This window comes from Muntiacus reevesi, chromosome 3 (assembly GCF_963930625.1).
Source record: "Muntiacus reevesi chromosome 3, mMunRee1.1, whole genome shotgun sequence".
Classification (NCBI taxonomy): Eukaryota; Metazoa; Chordata; class Mammalia; order Artiodactyla; family Cervidae; genus Muntiacus; species Muntiacus reevesi.
The window spans coordinates 73,562,660-73,577,790 of NC_089251.1; the positions used below are offsets into that span (position 1 = coordinate 73,562,660).

At 48.8% G+C, this 15,131-nt stretch overlaps 2 protein-coding genes across 2 annotated transcripts in view; one reads left to right on the plus strand and one right to left on the minus strand.

Moving 5' to 3' along the window:
• Positions 1 to 8,098, minus strand: part of TTC7A (tetratricopeptide repeat domain 7A) — a 119,032-nt gene extending 110,934 nt beyond the window's left edge. The window contains exon 1 of the mRNA XM_065929323.1: positions 7,644 to 8,098. Within this exon, the coding sequence (XP_065785395.1) occupies positions 7,644 to 7,827 (184 nt within the window). The 5' untranslated portion in view covers positions 7,828 to 8,098. The remainder of the gene's footprint in view (positions 1 to 7,643) is intronic.
• MCFD2 (multiple coagulation factor deficiency 2, ER cargo receptor complex subunit) overlaps positions 7,687 to 15,131 on the plus strand; it is a 39,155-nt gene continuing 31,710 nt past the window's right edge. Inside the window, exon 1 of the mRNA XM_065929326.1 lies at positions 7,687 to 7,797. The gene's annotated coding sequence lies outside the window, so the exon portion shown is untranslated. The remainder of the gene's footprint in view (positions 7,798 to 15,131) is intronic.

Sequence of the window (15,131 nt, forward strand, 5' to 3'; positions counted from 1 at the left end):
GGATAACCTGGGCTTCCTCGGTGGCTCAGCAGCAAGGAATCCTCCTGCAATGCAGGAGACGTAGGAGATGTGGTTGTATCACTGGGTCAGGAAGAACCCCTGGAGCGGGGCATGGCAACCTACTCCAGTATTCTTGCCTGAAAACTCCCATGGACAGAAGAGCCTGGTGGGTTACAGTCCATGGTGTCACAAAGAGTCGGAGACAACTGAAGCAACTGACCGTGGCACGGCACTGGGATAATCTAACAGCCAAGCAGAGTTAAGGCGGGAAGCAGATTTACCGGTGTAGCAAGGCAAATCCTTGAACATCTTCAGTACTTGGCACTTTCTAGAGTTCTCTCACATACGTAAGCTCGTCTACAGACCTCACTACTTGGCTAGTGATTTTATACTGCTTGGTTTAATTTGCCGTCTCCCCAGCAGCACTGAAAACTCCAGTGTTGGGGCCACCACATTCCTGCTACTTACAGCAGGGGCAACCTGGGTGGGGTGGAATCTGGGTGCTCAGGGTGCAGGGTTTGAGGTTGAGGGTGATTTAGGGATAGCCTCGGGTGGCTGTGCTCGGTGTGACTGGCTCATGGCCCAGTCCCCTCGAACAAAGCAGGGACCACTGAATACAGGCGCCCAATAAATATTAGCTGTTGAGTGAAACAGATCCTTTCCACTCCCCCATGGGAAGCTATCAGGCTTGGGGACTTCCATGCAGATCCAAAATGCCTCCAGGAAGGTGAGCTCAGCCCCACCTCCTCTAGAGCTCTTTCTGCTGCCAGGATGGTGTTCTCAGACCTACTCAGAATGCCACTAACTCCTTACTCTCAGGACCACTGCAGTTTGCTCACAAATCAAAGCCACGGGTATACAATTGCCTGTCCCTGAGTAAGAGTCTTTCTCTTTAATGAGATGCCCTGCGGAGAGCACCCTGGAAGACCAGACCCAAGAAAACTGTCACAGGACATGTCCCCTCTGAGTATGCCACAGCCTACAAGCCCATTCTTTGCTACCGACCTCATGGTTTCTAAAATTAACATTTGGACAGAACGGGCAAAAACAATGGCTCAAACCATCATCCACTGCTGGTCGGCAAAAGTTGGTGGAACCTCTATAAAGTACAATTTGGTGACATATGTTAAAATTATTCCTTGCACATTCCATTGACTCAGTAATCCCATGGCTACAGACATCCTCAAACATGTGTCAAACGACTGACATATAAGCCCATTCCTGAAATGTTGTTTATAATAGCAGAAAACTAGAGACAACTTTTATGTCCATAAAGAGGAGTCTGATTAAATAAAGCATGATACATTCATTAAAAGGGACACCATACTACCATATAAAGAAATCAGGAAGTTCTGCATGGGTCATCATGAAATGAACTTCAAGATACACTGATCAGAAAGTGGAGCACACACAGTGGGCCCCTGTGCATTTATGCATAAATATATACAAAAGAATAACATAAACATCTGCCAACTCTGCTGCTTTATGGGGGAGAGGCAGAAATGGAGAGAGGCTTTTCACTCTTTTGGTTACCTTTGGAAGACTGACCCATGTGAATATATTATCCAGTCAAAAAGAAAATTTAAATCAACCCAAGAATAAAGGGAAATATCCTACGTTTCCAAAATCTCAGGCAGGAAGGGAAGTGAGCTGCTTAGAAGTGGGTGCCTGAGCTGCATTTCTGAGCTGTGGGCCACCAGGCAAGTTGCTGTCCCCTTCTAATCTGTAAAGCTTGAGGCAGAGTTAGGAACCTGCTACTTCCCAGGGAGGAAACTGCAACCCACCCCAGTATTCTTGCCTGGAGAATTCCATGGACAGAGGAGCCTGGAGGGCTACAGTCCACGGGGTTGCAAAGACCTGGAGAAGGCTGAGGGACTGAGCCTGTGCGCGCTTCCCTGGGAACCGAAACCCTCCCCAGGCTCCGCCTCCTGCGCTGGTCCCGCCCCTCAGCTGTCCGGCGCACCTGCGCACACAGCTCCCGCCCCTGAGGTCTGCAGCCCAGCCCTTGGACCCCAGGTCCCGCCTCCGCCACTCAACTGCCCAGCGCAGAGCTCCCTAGAGCTCCTTGGCTCCTTTCCTCTCATGCCCAAAGAAACCAATTCCTTCCAGGCAAACCTCAATCTTGAAATACTCTCCAGGGCCCATACCTCTCCTCAAAATAATGGAACTGTCCTCGGAACACATTTTGCTCAAAGTGTGGTCCGTGGGCTGGGGCAGGTCTGTGCATGTTTGTGACCCAGTCCTGCGGGGTGAGTGCAGAAATTTACAAAGTACGTTTAGAAACACTGATAATCATGTAACAGAATAATTGCTGAATCAAATACTAAAAAACTGGGGGTGAGTGGGTATCAGTTTATGTATTTTAAGAAAGTATCAGAGTACAACAGATTGAGAATCTAAAAAAACAAAACCCAAAATCCAGAACATAAAACTGAGCCTTCAGCACAGATAGCTTGAGAAGCACTACTCTAAAACACAAGAGTGCCTTTTACTGCCAAAGGAGGGCTGATGTTTGCTGAGGGCTCATGGAATACCTGGTGGCTCAGCGGTAAAGGATGCCAATGAAGGAGACGCAGGTTTGATCCCTAGGTCAGGAAGATCCCCTGCAGGAGGACATGGCAACACACTCCAGTATTCTTGCCTGGAAAATTCCATGGACAGAGCAGCCTGATGGGTTGCAGTCCATGGGGTCGCAAAGAGTCGGAGACGACAAAGCACGCATGCATGTACTGAGTATCAGGTACTTTATCATTTAGTATCATTTAATCTGCACAGCTCTGAAAGGTAGAAATTATACTCATTTTATAGATGACAATAGAGATGTAATACTGTTACGGTCACAACCCACCATAACGTAACGCAGTCAAAGAACACTCTGTCTTCCCCACATCCCATGCAGAGCAGAGCCTCTGATAGTCTGGAAATGAAGAACAATCTAAGGAGCTGTAAACAGTAGGTTAAAAGCTAATTCCAAGGTCAGGAATAAGAACAGTTCTCACTGTTACACACTTGTGAGTTACAGACTATTTTGTAAATTAACACTCCGGGTCCTTCTCCAGAATCCTTTGCCCTCCCTCTTCACTCGTCACTCAGTCTCTGTTTTTCCACTTAGCAGACACTCTAGTGGATGTTGGGGATTTACTTTCTTTTCTTCCTTGTCCAACTCTCCTCCCTGCTCCACATTTTCCATCCCACTGTCCTCAAGTGGTCAGTCTATTCTAGGTTTTCAGTTGTTAAATAAGGATATAGGTAGATCGAGGCTTTCCTATCCATCTCCAAAGGTAAAACAAATTGCTCTTTATCATTTAGTGTCTGACATCTACTCCCTATCCTGGGTCAGGTTAAGTGTTCCAGCTTCTCCCTTCCCAGGGCATTGGAAAGGCCTTTCTCATAGACTATGACAGCCTGGCTCTTGATTCTGGCAGCCCAGCCCAGCCCTCTGCCTTAGCAGAGGCACAAAGGAAGCCCCTACTTAGGGCCCCCCAGTCTTCCCACCTTGTTTTGGGGGCCTCTGGGACCAGCGTCCCTTCCATTCTTGCCTCTCTCCAGGCCTCTCAATGGGTGACAGGTAATAGGGACCCACTTCAAGGATACCAGCCTCCTCCCCGGAACCCATACTTTCAAGACAGAGCTCCCTTCTCTTTCACTTGTCAGTTCAGTCAGGAAAGCTGGGTCCAGCCAGCGGGCCAGGTGCTCAGATCAGCCCCTTCCCTCCTGGTCAAAAGGGGACACAGTGGTCTCTGCAACTGCTCACTTCACAGAACTGCAAAGGGTGGGACCTCCCAACCACAGAAAGAGGAGGAAGAGGGCAAAACTCGTGACAGGCCACCTGCCTCAAACACACTCCCTCTAGCTTCAGCTGAAAAAAAAAAAGCTCAGAACAATCGCCAGGTTGTTTAATCACTAATTTAAAAGGGGGATAACTACAGATTAAGAGACCCAAGCTGAATGGAGAGTGTGGCAGAAGTGATTAAAGACAGTACAGTAAAAGAATATCAGAATTTAGGTGGTGGTAATATAGGTGTCTACTGCAAAATTCTTTCAAATTTGTATGTTTGAAATTTTCATAATAAAATGTGTTAGATCTATCCATTAACCAAATGCAATGTGAGGCCTTATTTGGATTCTGATTCTAGCAAATGAACTGTAAAGTTAAGCATTAGATGAAGGGGGGGCTGCAATAATGGTAGATTTATTTTTCAAAAGAGTTCTTGTTTAATAAATAAATACTGAAATAGCAATGTGGGGGAGAAATGGGCCAGGGTATAGCTCAAACAAGACTATTCATGAGTTTGTGATTACTGACACTGGTTGATGGATACATGAGATTCATTTTTGTCCTTTTATGATGTTTAAAAAATTTTTCATAATAAAGGTGTTTTTTTTTTCTTTCTTTTTTTTAACCACTTGGATGGGGTCTTTTGTCTCTACATGAACAAACCCCATTACAGCTAGCCACACTCTGGGGTTCCCCTGCTGCACCCTGACCAAATCTAAACCGGATATGTCTGAAAGAAAATGTACAAACAGTAACAACCCCTTCGCCCCTGGGCACATGGTGGGGAGCAATCTCCCCGGACAGGAAAGGGGGGTATAAGGGCCCCTTCTGGGGGAGCATCTCCTGATCCTTCACTCCTTCATCTCTAACCAGAAAGAGGGCCCCCCTCCAGCTGGGTCTTCCCCTTCTGCTGCCTGGAGTGAAACCCAGGCTCTGAGAGCTATTCTTTGTTTCTGGAGGAAACCCCACAGATACAGTGGGGCCTGAGTCTGTAAAACAGGGTTCAGCTGGGGTTCAGCTTCCTCCCTTCTCCCAAATTATGTCATTATGTTGACGCTTCTGGTCCTTGACTGTAACAATCTAATCAACCAGGTGAGACTTTTAAGAATCTCCCTCTTGGGTTGCAGGGGCAGGGGGGAGGGTCAGTGCCAACACCCCCTCAAAAAGAATAGGCTGCCAATCCTTCCAGTGATCAAGGAACTCAGTGGAGAAACGACCAAAACAGCAGACAATCCAAAAATGCCCTACACATGGGCTTTGGAAGTCACTTGTTTCCGTTCCTTGTGTGTGTCTGTGTGTGCATGTGCGCATTTTGGAATAAGTGTATCTAGATTTAACAGTGGGAGAAAATCACTCATAGAACCAAACCTCAAAATTGGCAGTAAAGACCCCACTGCTCCCAGCCTCCCTCTTTGGGCTGGCCAGTACTCACTGTGAAGCCCAGCCAGGCTTCACACTCCTTCCTCTGTCCCTAGAAGACTTGGGTGAGACTCATGTTTGGGTACACATTCTCTGCCACATACTACTCATTATGTGACCTTTCTGGCCCTTGGTGTCTAAAGTGGGGACATCATTCCTGCCTTCCCCACTGGGCTGTTTACAAAAAAAGGTTGTTCAAATAGAGAAGCACTTTATAACTACACATACCATTTATAACTATGCCATGTCAGTGCTTCCCAATAATGCTTCATAGCATGTGGTCAAAGTAAGTTTGAGAAATGTATGTTTATACTGTAACCTGGGCTTGAATATCACCGGCAGGTGAGCACATGAAAGGCTCTGAGAAGTTCTATAGTTTTAAAAAATAAGTTTAACCATATTGAATCTATTAAGCCTAACGTCTTAGCTTTTGGGATTCCCCAAACTCTTTTGTCCTGTAATACCAATGACTTAATTAGTCAACCTCGTTGAGATGTCTTAAGAACGGCTTAGGAAGCACAGTCCCGTGGAGACTCCAGGAGGCCCCGGTTCATTTCATGAGCCCAGCAAGTTTCTCTGTGGTGCTGCCAACCTCACTCAGACTCCCACACACTGTTCAGGCCCCAGTGCCCTGGCATGGGTCAGTTTCCCTTCCACCCTCACCAGCCCCACCCTACCACATCACCCCACACAGGGGACAGAGGGAACCTGAAATTTACCAATCCTTCCCTGGAAGACAGATGCCCATCAGTTCCCCCCACATGCATCTTCAGCTCTGGCCAATGCAACTCACTGCCACATTCAGACCTACCTGATTGTCTCAGACCAACTGTCCATCCCTGCCATCTAGTTCCCTCGGTGTCCATCTATCCTTCCTCCTCACCAGGAAACAATACTCTGTCTTTCCCAACACCAATTAGAGGCCAGCACTGGTTCTGCTGTTTCCTGAAACCTCCCCTTTCTCTGAGCTCCACAATCTAACACACAATTGCCCTCTGATCACCCCTCGGCTTCCCATCCATTTCCGTCAGGTTTTCAAGCTCGGTTTTTATGTAATACATCCTTGAGAGTAATGGTGCAAGCAGTTAAAAGGATGTCCTCAGAAATCTGGGTTCAGGAACTTGCCTGGTAGCATAGTGGATAAGAATCCGCCTGCCAATGCAGGGGACACGGGTTCCAGGCCTGGTCCGGGAAGATTCCACGTACCGCGGAGCAACAAACCCGATCACAACTACTGAGCCAGTGCTCTAGAGCCCAAGAGCTGCAACTACTGAAGCCCTTGTGCCTGGAGCCTTCTCCACAACCAGAGAAGCCACTGCCATAAGCCAGTGTATCGTAACTAGACAGTAGCCCCAGCTCTCCACAACTAAAGAAAACCCACACGCAGCAACAAAAACCCAGCACAGACAATAAATAAATTCTATTAAAAAAAAAAAAAAAAAAAGAAATCTGGGCTCAAAACCTGGTTCCACCACTTATTGGCTGGATGATAAGTTACTTAAGTAATCTGTGCCTCAGTTTCCTTGTCTGAAAGAGGCAAACAAGAGTACCTGCTTCATGGGGTTGTTGGAGAAATTAACGAGTTGATTACAGGGCTTAGACACTGGCACACAGTGACTGAGCATGTCACTTATTACTGATATTATTATCATTCTGTCTCCTTTCAGAGCCTTCCAAGGGCTGGGCAGTCCTTAAAACTTTCTATCTGTATTGATTTACTCCCTGCCATCTTCCACAAAGGCCCCAAAGTTGGCTGAGCAGAGAGGGCTCAGACAGGGCTCGCTGGGCTGAGCTGAAGGTAGGAGGAACAGGATTTGAGGTTGGAGACTGGGGCGGGGTGCTCGCCACCGCCACATCAGGCTGCTTTCCCGCCCCGGCACAAGAGCCCAGCCCAGCCAAACCAGCCCTACTGCTGAAGTTACCGGCTGCCAGGGCGAGAGGCGTCCTGAAGCAGAACGCAGAAAAGGAATCTAAGGCTTAACCAGCCCTCCTTCCCACTTCACCACTCCACCTTGGCGCTCGTCAAGCCCCGAACCGTACTGGCAGTGCACAGAGCTTCGCTGTCAATGACGGGGGAAGGCGGGGAGGGCAAAGAGAGACAGACAGTCTTCACCTGACGGAGTTAGGCACCGGAACGGGGGTTGTAGGGGTGGCGCAGGGGTCCAGCCCACGCCCCGAGCTGATAAGTGTCGCTACCACCATTTCACAGTAGTCGGAGTAGCCCACAAGATCGGAAAGGACAGAGAGCAAAACCGTCTATTTCTCTTCCCCAAAACAACCCGCACGTGAGTTTTCTCCCGGGGCAGAAGAACCTTCCTAAGTACCCTGGCTGTTTCCTAACATCAGCAACGCAAGACCGAAAGCAGTCGGGGCCCGCTTCCTGGAGGAGGCGGCGCCTTTCGCGCGCTCCGCGCTCGCGAACCGGCCCCTTCCCTTACTCACTCACCGGTGTCCAGAGAGGTGAACCCGGCGCTCGGGCTGCCTCGCCGGCCGCCTCCGCCACCCAGCATGACTAGCGACTGCATCTGCCGAACCAGCTCGGGCATGCGGTCCCAGTGGCCCTCGGCGCGGCAGCGCTCCAGCTCGCTCTCCATCTTCAGGTGGGAGCCGTACGCGCCCTTCGCAGCCATCTTCGAGCGGGCGCAGTCATGGGAGGTGCGGCCGAGAAGTGGAGACCCGGCCGGGGGCGGCGTCCCGGCTGGGGCACACACGCGGGCGGGGTCGACGGGGGCGCGAGCTGCGGCCGGGGCCCGGGTGGCAGCGGGGGCCCGGGCAGCGGCGGGCGGGCAGCAGCCGCAGCACCCAGCGCACCGCCCGGCACCTCCGGGCTGGGACTCCGGCTGCGCGACCCGGACGCGTCCAAGAGCAGCCTCCGCCTCTGCAGCAGCAGCTCCTGGCGCCGTTGCCGCCGCCGCTGCTGCAGCTGCTGCCACAACCCCCGCCCCGGGCCCGGGCGCCGCCAGCCGCGGACCCGCCCCCGGCCGCAGCTCCACCCCCGCGGGGGCGTGGCGCGGCCTCGGCGAGCCAGGCGCGCGGGCCGCCAACGCGGCCACAGCAGCCAGGCGCGCGCTGGGCGCTCGCGGCCGCACCGGCGCCACCCCCGCGCCGCCGCCGCCACTGCTGACTGGGCGCTCACTTTAATACCGCGCGGAGCCCCAGCGCCCGGGGGCGCCTCGCTCCCCACCCCCTCCCCATCCCATTGGGGCTCTTGGCCTGGGAGACCTCCGCCCCAACGACCCTGCTTTGTGTGGTGGCCCCGTCACCACCGCTGCCCCGGCACGTCACAAATCCGGGGAGAGGCCGGCCGGCCGGTAGCTCCCAACTCGGAGAAGGAGCCTCCCCGGGGAGCCACCGGCAGCCGCCCGGTTCCCGCCCTGCTGGGCCGCGCGACTCTTGCGCGCCACCCCCGGGGCGCTCGGGAGAACCTGCTAGTTCCGAGACCCGCGACTCTCGGGATGCCTCCCCTGCGAAAGATTTGTACGTTCTTTCATCAGAGTGGAGTTCCTCTTTCCAATCTGTCTCTCCCCACCCCAGCTGGCAGGCCTTTTCCTCTGCAGAATCCTGTTGCCCTGGATTTCTTAGACGTTTTAAGCCGTTTCTCCAACTTGGTATTTACTTATTTCTTAATTCTAGTGTATAAAGACTACTTTGATCAAAGCTGTACCGAGCTCTTAGCAGGACTTAGCCCTGTGCTGTGGGTACTAAGAAGTTCAAAGGATTACAAGGCAGGCAGGGGAGGCGGGGGAGGCAGACCCTTTGAGAACCGTTTATGGTGGCCCAAGGTGGGCCGGTACAACCCAAGGTGGGGATGGAGGCCATCACGCAAGACCAAAGCATCAAAACAGAATTATTTAAGTGACAGTGCATGGCACAGACCGAAGATTCCAGAAGACCGGAGAGTCAGAGCAAGCTTTTGAGTATAGACCCCTAAGAGCTAGAAGGTTCTCCCCTTCTTCCCCAGCCCCTGCCTGATACGTAACCCTGGGGGTGAGCTTGACCACTTTCAGTGTCAGGAGACTCACTACCTCGTGCGTCTGGACAACTGTAACCCGTGGGAAGTTTTTGTGAAGTGGAGCTCAGGCTCCCGGACCCTTTGTCTCTGCAGCCACAAGGGGGCGTATGTTGAAGGCGGCCTCCCTGCGCCCCCGTCCCTGCCGATATCCTCTTCGGTGTTAGTGGGTCCGTCGTGTCCGACTCTTTGAAACCTCATGTACTGTAGCCCACCAGACTCCTCTATCCATGGAGTTCTCCAGGCAACAATACTGGGGTAGATAGCCATTCCTTTCTCCAGGGGATCTTCCCGACCCAGGGGTTGAACGCTGGTCTCCTGCACTGCAGGCGGTTTCTTCACCACCTGAGCCATCAGGGAAGCCCTAGATGTCCTCTTCTCTAGGTTCCAAATGCAGCTCCATTCCTTGCTTGTGGGGCAGAATTCCTCACCTTGGCTGCTCTAGGGTCTGACCTGAGGAGATAGATGAAGGAAAATGGGGGTGGCTGTGGCAGTTTACTCAATTTACACAGACTCCTTTTGGTTACCCTTTGGCTGCCCTTGCTGGTCACCAGAACAGGATGTCACTTGGAGAGAGCTGTGTGTGTGCTTTGAATGGAAGCGGCCCGAGGACACCCTGTGATTTGCCCCAGAGTCAGCCCTCGGGCAGCCAAAGAAAAGCAGAGCTGATAAGAGGAATCCTAGCAAAATAAGGAAAACCTCTCCTCCCTCTTTTCTCTCCAATCCTCTGCTATGCCTGCCCCCCAAGTTGCTGGACTCCAGGGAACTATCTGAGGCAGTATTGCTGCCTGTTGATTGCGTATTCAGATCATGTTGGGGTCAAACTGTTATTTGGGCTTTCCTGGTGGCTCAGATGGTAAAGAATCTGTCTTTGATGCAGGAGACCTGGGTTCGGTCCCTGGGTTGGGAAGATCCCCTGGAGGAGGGCATGGCAACCCACTCCAGTATTCTTGCTTGGAGAATCCCATGGACAGAGGCGCCTGGCAGGCTGCAGTCCACGGGGTCACAAAGAGTCAGATATGACTGAGCAACTAACATGTTCTTTAACAGGAGCACCGATATTTGTGTGGGCCTGGGGCACTGGCAGGAGGAACACAGCAGGATGGTGAAAGCCTAATGAACACAAACACATGCTGGACCCTCTTAGAGCTGTTTTCCAGAAGAGTCAAGACCCCAGCCCACTAGTCACCACTGTCTTTTAGGGGAGTAAGAGACTGTAGGAACAAGAACAAAGAACAACAATGATCCAATCAGTAATATTTGACAAAATCAGTGGCAAATACAAGTGTAGAGGTTGTTTTTAATTTATTTTTAATAATCTGGGATCTCCCAGATGAGCGTTTAAGACACATTCTGATGAAGAATGCTGTCATTGCCAGCTCAGAAATGCTGCCAAAATACCTTCAGCAAGGTAGAAAGGAAAAGGAAATAAGGTAGAAAAGTTATTTTCAGCAAGGTATTTTCCTCCTCAGGTGAAGGAGGCTGAGTTCATTGCTTACCAGAGGGAGAGTACTGCATAGACCATCTTTGCAGCATCTCAGAGAAGGGAAGGAAGTTCACAGGAGGTAAATCAACTTAATGAGAAATGTGTATTTTCAGGGAGCAACAAAGATGGTACAGCACAAGGGACCATCTGGTCTAAAGGAGACTCTTAAAGCCAAGCCAGTAGGAGACTGTTCCTTTAGCTGCTGCCCCTGAACAGAGTGGGACGTTCTTGCCACTGGATCATCAGAGAAGCTAAGCTACTGGTGTTTATTCTCATGAAGTTAAGTTCTCAGTGAGATCTCTTATTGACTTACAGTTGGGCTTCCTTGATAGCACAGATGGTAAAGAATCTTCGTGCAGTGCCAGAGACCCAGGTTTGATCCCTGGGTTGGGAAGACTCACCTAGAGAAGGGAATGGCTACCCACAAAGAGTCGGACACAGCTGAGAGCCTAACACACAGTAGGCCCAAAGTAAGAGGCTTTTGAACAGTTCATTCGAACTAAAAAAATAAGCTTATGTTTTTTCTCAGAGAAAAGACTTGATTACCAGGAACTTGGGTAAGTCAGATAATGATGTGGGAGTGTAAGAAAACTTGGGGACACACAGCCCACAGTGGCCAGTGGGACTAAGTTCAGTTCAATCACTCAGTTGTGTCCAACTCTGCAGCCCCATGGACTGCAGCACGCCAGGCTTCCCTGTCCATCACCAACTTCCAGAGCTCACTCAAACTCATGTCCATCGAGTCGGTGATGCCATTATGAGGATTCATCTCAAGAATCCTCATAATTATCTCTTAGTTTGCTGGGAAGCTTTTGCACAGCCGGTTGTCTGGAGTAAGAGATTTACCTCATGGGATAAATCCTATCTTAGGTCGTGCACTGTCCTTTAATAAATTGTTAACTTCTCTCAGGAACCCATGTGCCCGCTCTGAGCTAAAAGAGTAAACAGATGCATCAGCCTCAGAGCCAGCCTCATCTTTGGAACAAGAAAGATTATCTACATATTGGCTAAGAATAGGATCGCAGGGCAAGTTAAAGCTCCAGAGGTCCTGGTTGAGGATTTGTGAAAAGTAGGAGGGCACCTCAGAAACTGAGGCATACCATTCCAGGTATGTTGATTTTACTTGAAGAAGACAGGTATTAACTTCTAACTTAAAGTCACACCAAGGAAAGCACAACAGTGTTCCACAGTTGTACAACACACCCAGTCACCTTAGACCTTGAGGATGAAACAGTATTTGAGTTTGGTTCTAAAGGGAAGTGGAGAGTGACATTAATATTTATGACCCCAGGGAACTATTAATAAATGAATCTATGCTCTTGCCCGCTGGGTTTTTTGACTGGGGAAATAGGAGTGTTACAAAGACTGGGATGAAGTATGAAGACTCCTTTCTCTTTGTGGCCCTTGATTATTAGTTTTATTCCTTCCTTAGTGCCTCATTTTAAAGGTTGTTGGGCAAATTTGCATAGAGGTTTCGGTGGGTCAGTCTGAACTGAACTCCATGCATTTAGTTCCAGTAGAATGTAAATGGAATTGTTTGCCCACAAGAGAACTGCAATCTATGTTTGATTTACCACCAAAAGTACTGGTAAATCAATATTCACATTAGCCAGGACCTCATTATGAACAGGGAGGTCCTCGGGGACTGAAAGGAAGAGGCCATCAGGAGAGCATTTAATGTGGCAATTCCATTCACATAGTAAATCCCTTGCTATTAAGTTAATGAGTATAATGTCACAAAGGAGAAAAGAACATTCCTTGGTTAAAAGTACAGGGCGATGGTTAAGTGCTGGGGCCTAGGGAGGGTGTGGTGAGAATTATCAGATAGATTCCTGACCACATAGTTTGTTGAATCCAAGGAGAGGGTTGTTCCAGCAGGTCCCCGGCTTATGATGATGCAACTTCTTCCACCTTTAAGATGGTAGGAAAGTGACACCTATTTGGTGGAATCCACACTTCAAATTTTGAATTTTGATCTTTTTACCAGGCTAGCAAGATCCTCACTAGTGATGCTGGGCAGGGCAGCAAGTGGCAGCTCCCAGCAGCTGCGTGATCACAAGGGGACACAGCCAATACACTTACAACCATTCTATACCTGGACAACCATTCTGTTTTTCATTTTCAGTATTCAATAAGTTATAAGAGATACTCAATGCTTTATTATAAAATAGACTTTGTGTTAGATAATTTTGCCAAACCATAGTCTAATGTAAATTCTGAGCTTGTTTAAGGGCAGCAAGGCTAAGCTATGATGGTAGGTTTACAAAATGCGTTTTTGACTTAATGATGTTTTCAACTTATGGTGGGTTTATTGGAATATAACCCCTTTATAAGTTGAGGAAGATCTATACAATAGTGTTCAGATTTAAGATTGCTGTTATTGTGATGATATCAGTCAAAATTGTAAGATTGTCTTTTAATTTTTAGACAAGTGTTTCCTTGTGGGTTTGCAGGTAGAATGGGAAACTGAACACCTTCATTGATAGTTTTTTTTTTTCTTTTCCCTTTATTTATTTATTTATTTTTTATTTTTATTTTCCCTTTAGTCTGTTAGTTCTAGGGCTCTTTTAAATAGAGCTCTTCCAGGGTTTTGGAAATCTGGCCATGGGCCTATTTCCCACCCTACTTTTTGCTTGCATATTAAATCCCCTATTTCTGCTTTGAGGCAATTTACAAAAAGATGAGAGGGAGAGCCAGGGTCCCATCTACTTCAAGATCTACTACTGAACCCTGCCGCTACATTTTAAAGAACCTATCCCTAAAGTCTCCGTCAGACTTCTCTTTTTTTGGTTTGAAGAACTGAATCAGAGCACACACTATTTTCACAGAAAAGACAGAGGATAGCTTCCAAAAGACCTTGATCCACATCTGCAGTGTTTCTAAGTTCCTTTGGTTTCCTGTTCAAGTCAAGGTCTTTTAAGTCATCATTGGAAGTTCTGACCTTTTCACTGAACTTTTTGCAACATATGAACTAATTGGTATATATCTGGTCACCCTGGATTATATGTCCCTCAAACTAATCTGAATTTCTCTTCACTGTTCTCTTTATCTTGTCTAGGCCTTGGAGAGTCTTTGACAATGGCTTTCAGCTGAGAATGGAACCAGAGCTTAAAATTCACTATTAGCAGTTTTCTCTGTCAGAGAAGGCAATGGCAACCCACTCTAGTACTCTTGCCTGGAAAATCCCATGGACAGAGGAGCCTGGTAGGCTGCAGTCCATGGGGTCACTAACAATCAGACACAGCTGGGCAACTTCACTTTCACTTTTCACTTTCATGCACTGGAGAAGGAAATGGCAACCCGCTCCAGTGTTCTTGCCTGGAGAATCCCAGGGACGGGGGAGCCTGGTGGGCTGCCATCTATGGGGTCGCACAGAGTCGGACACAACTGAAGCAACTTAGCAGCAGCAGCAGTTTTCTCTGTGCTGAAGAAGGTTTACCTTGAAGAGGTAATTAAGGATAGGGTTGGACTTCCATGGTAGTGCTAGTGGTAAAGAACTTCTGGAGTGGTAAAGAACCCACCTGCCAATGCAGGCAACATAATTTGGGTTCGATTCCTGGATCAGAAAGATCCCCTGAAGGAGGGCATGGCAACCCACTCCAGAAGTCTTGCCTAGAGAATCCCATGGACAGAGGAGCCTGGCAGGTTACAGTCCATAGGTCGCAAAGAATCAGATGCAACTGAGTAACTTAGCACACATGCACGAAAAGTTTGGGGTATCTGTTGGGCTAGGAGGGAAGAAGAGTGGGTCAGAGGGAGAGATGGGGCAGTAGGAGGTGGAAGAATGTAGGATAGAGGAAGAGGAATAGTGTGTTTGAATTGTGATTTGTGAGAGATCTAAAAGACAGATGGTTTTAAGTTGTTCAGATTTTTCTTTTGCTTTGGCCAAGGAATCTGTTAAAGAGGCGATTTTAAAATCCAATTTTTTGGGGATTCTTCCTCATGCTAATAAAAAAAAAGACCATTGGATGTTTCTATTGTGTTCCCTTTTCCTTCAAAGACACTTATCAACTGGGTAACTTTGTTCATGTCCAAAGTTCTTGTAGTGGTCACTGTAATTCTGAAGCATCCTTGGTGAAATGATGCTATTTAGAAAGATAAGTGCACAAATTTGGACAGTAGCATACATACCAGTGAGAAGCGGAAGCTGGGCCTGGGGAAGACATGGACTGAAGTTTACACTAAGAGAACCCCCGTGGCAGCCTGGGAACGTCCCTGGAGAGTTGCTTGTCCCTCCTGTAGCTTGGGGCCCTTGACCTCACAGCTCGATCCAATTGCAACTCTGATGAATTTACATCTCTCAGCAGGTGAAAGGTATGCGGAGAGCTCTGTTGATCCAAACTCTTACAGACAAAACAAGTCTGAAGAAAGTTCTCATAAGGTGTTGATCAGTGTCCTGAGACAAAATTTTTCCCTGGGCTGGCTTAGGGATGGACTTA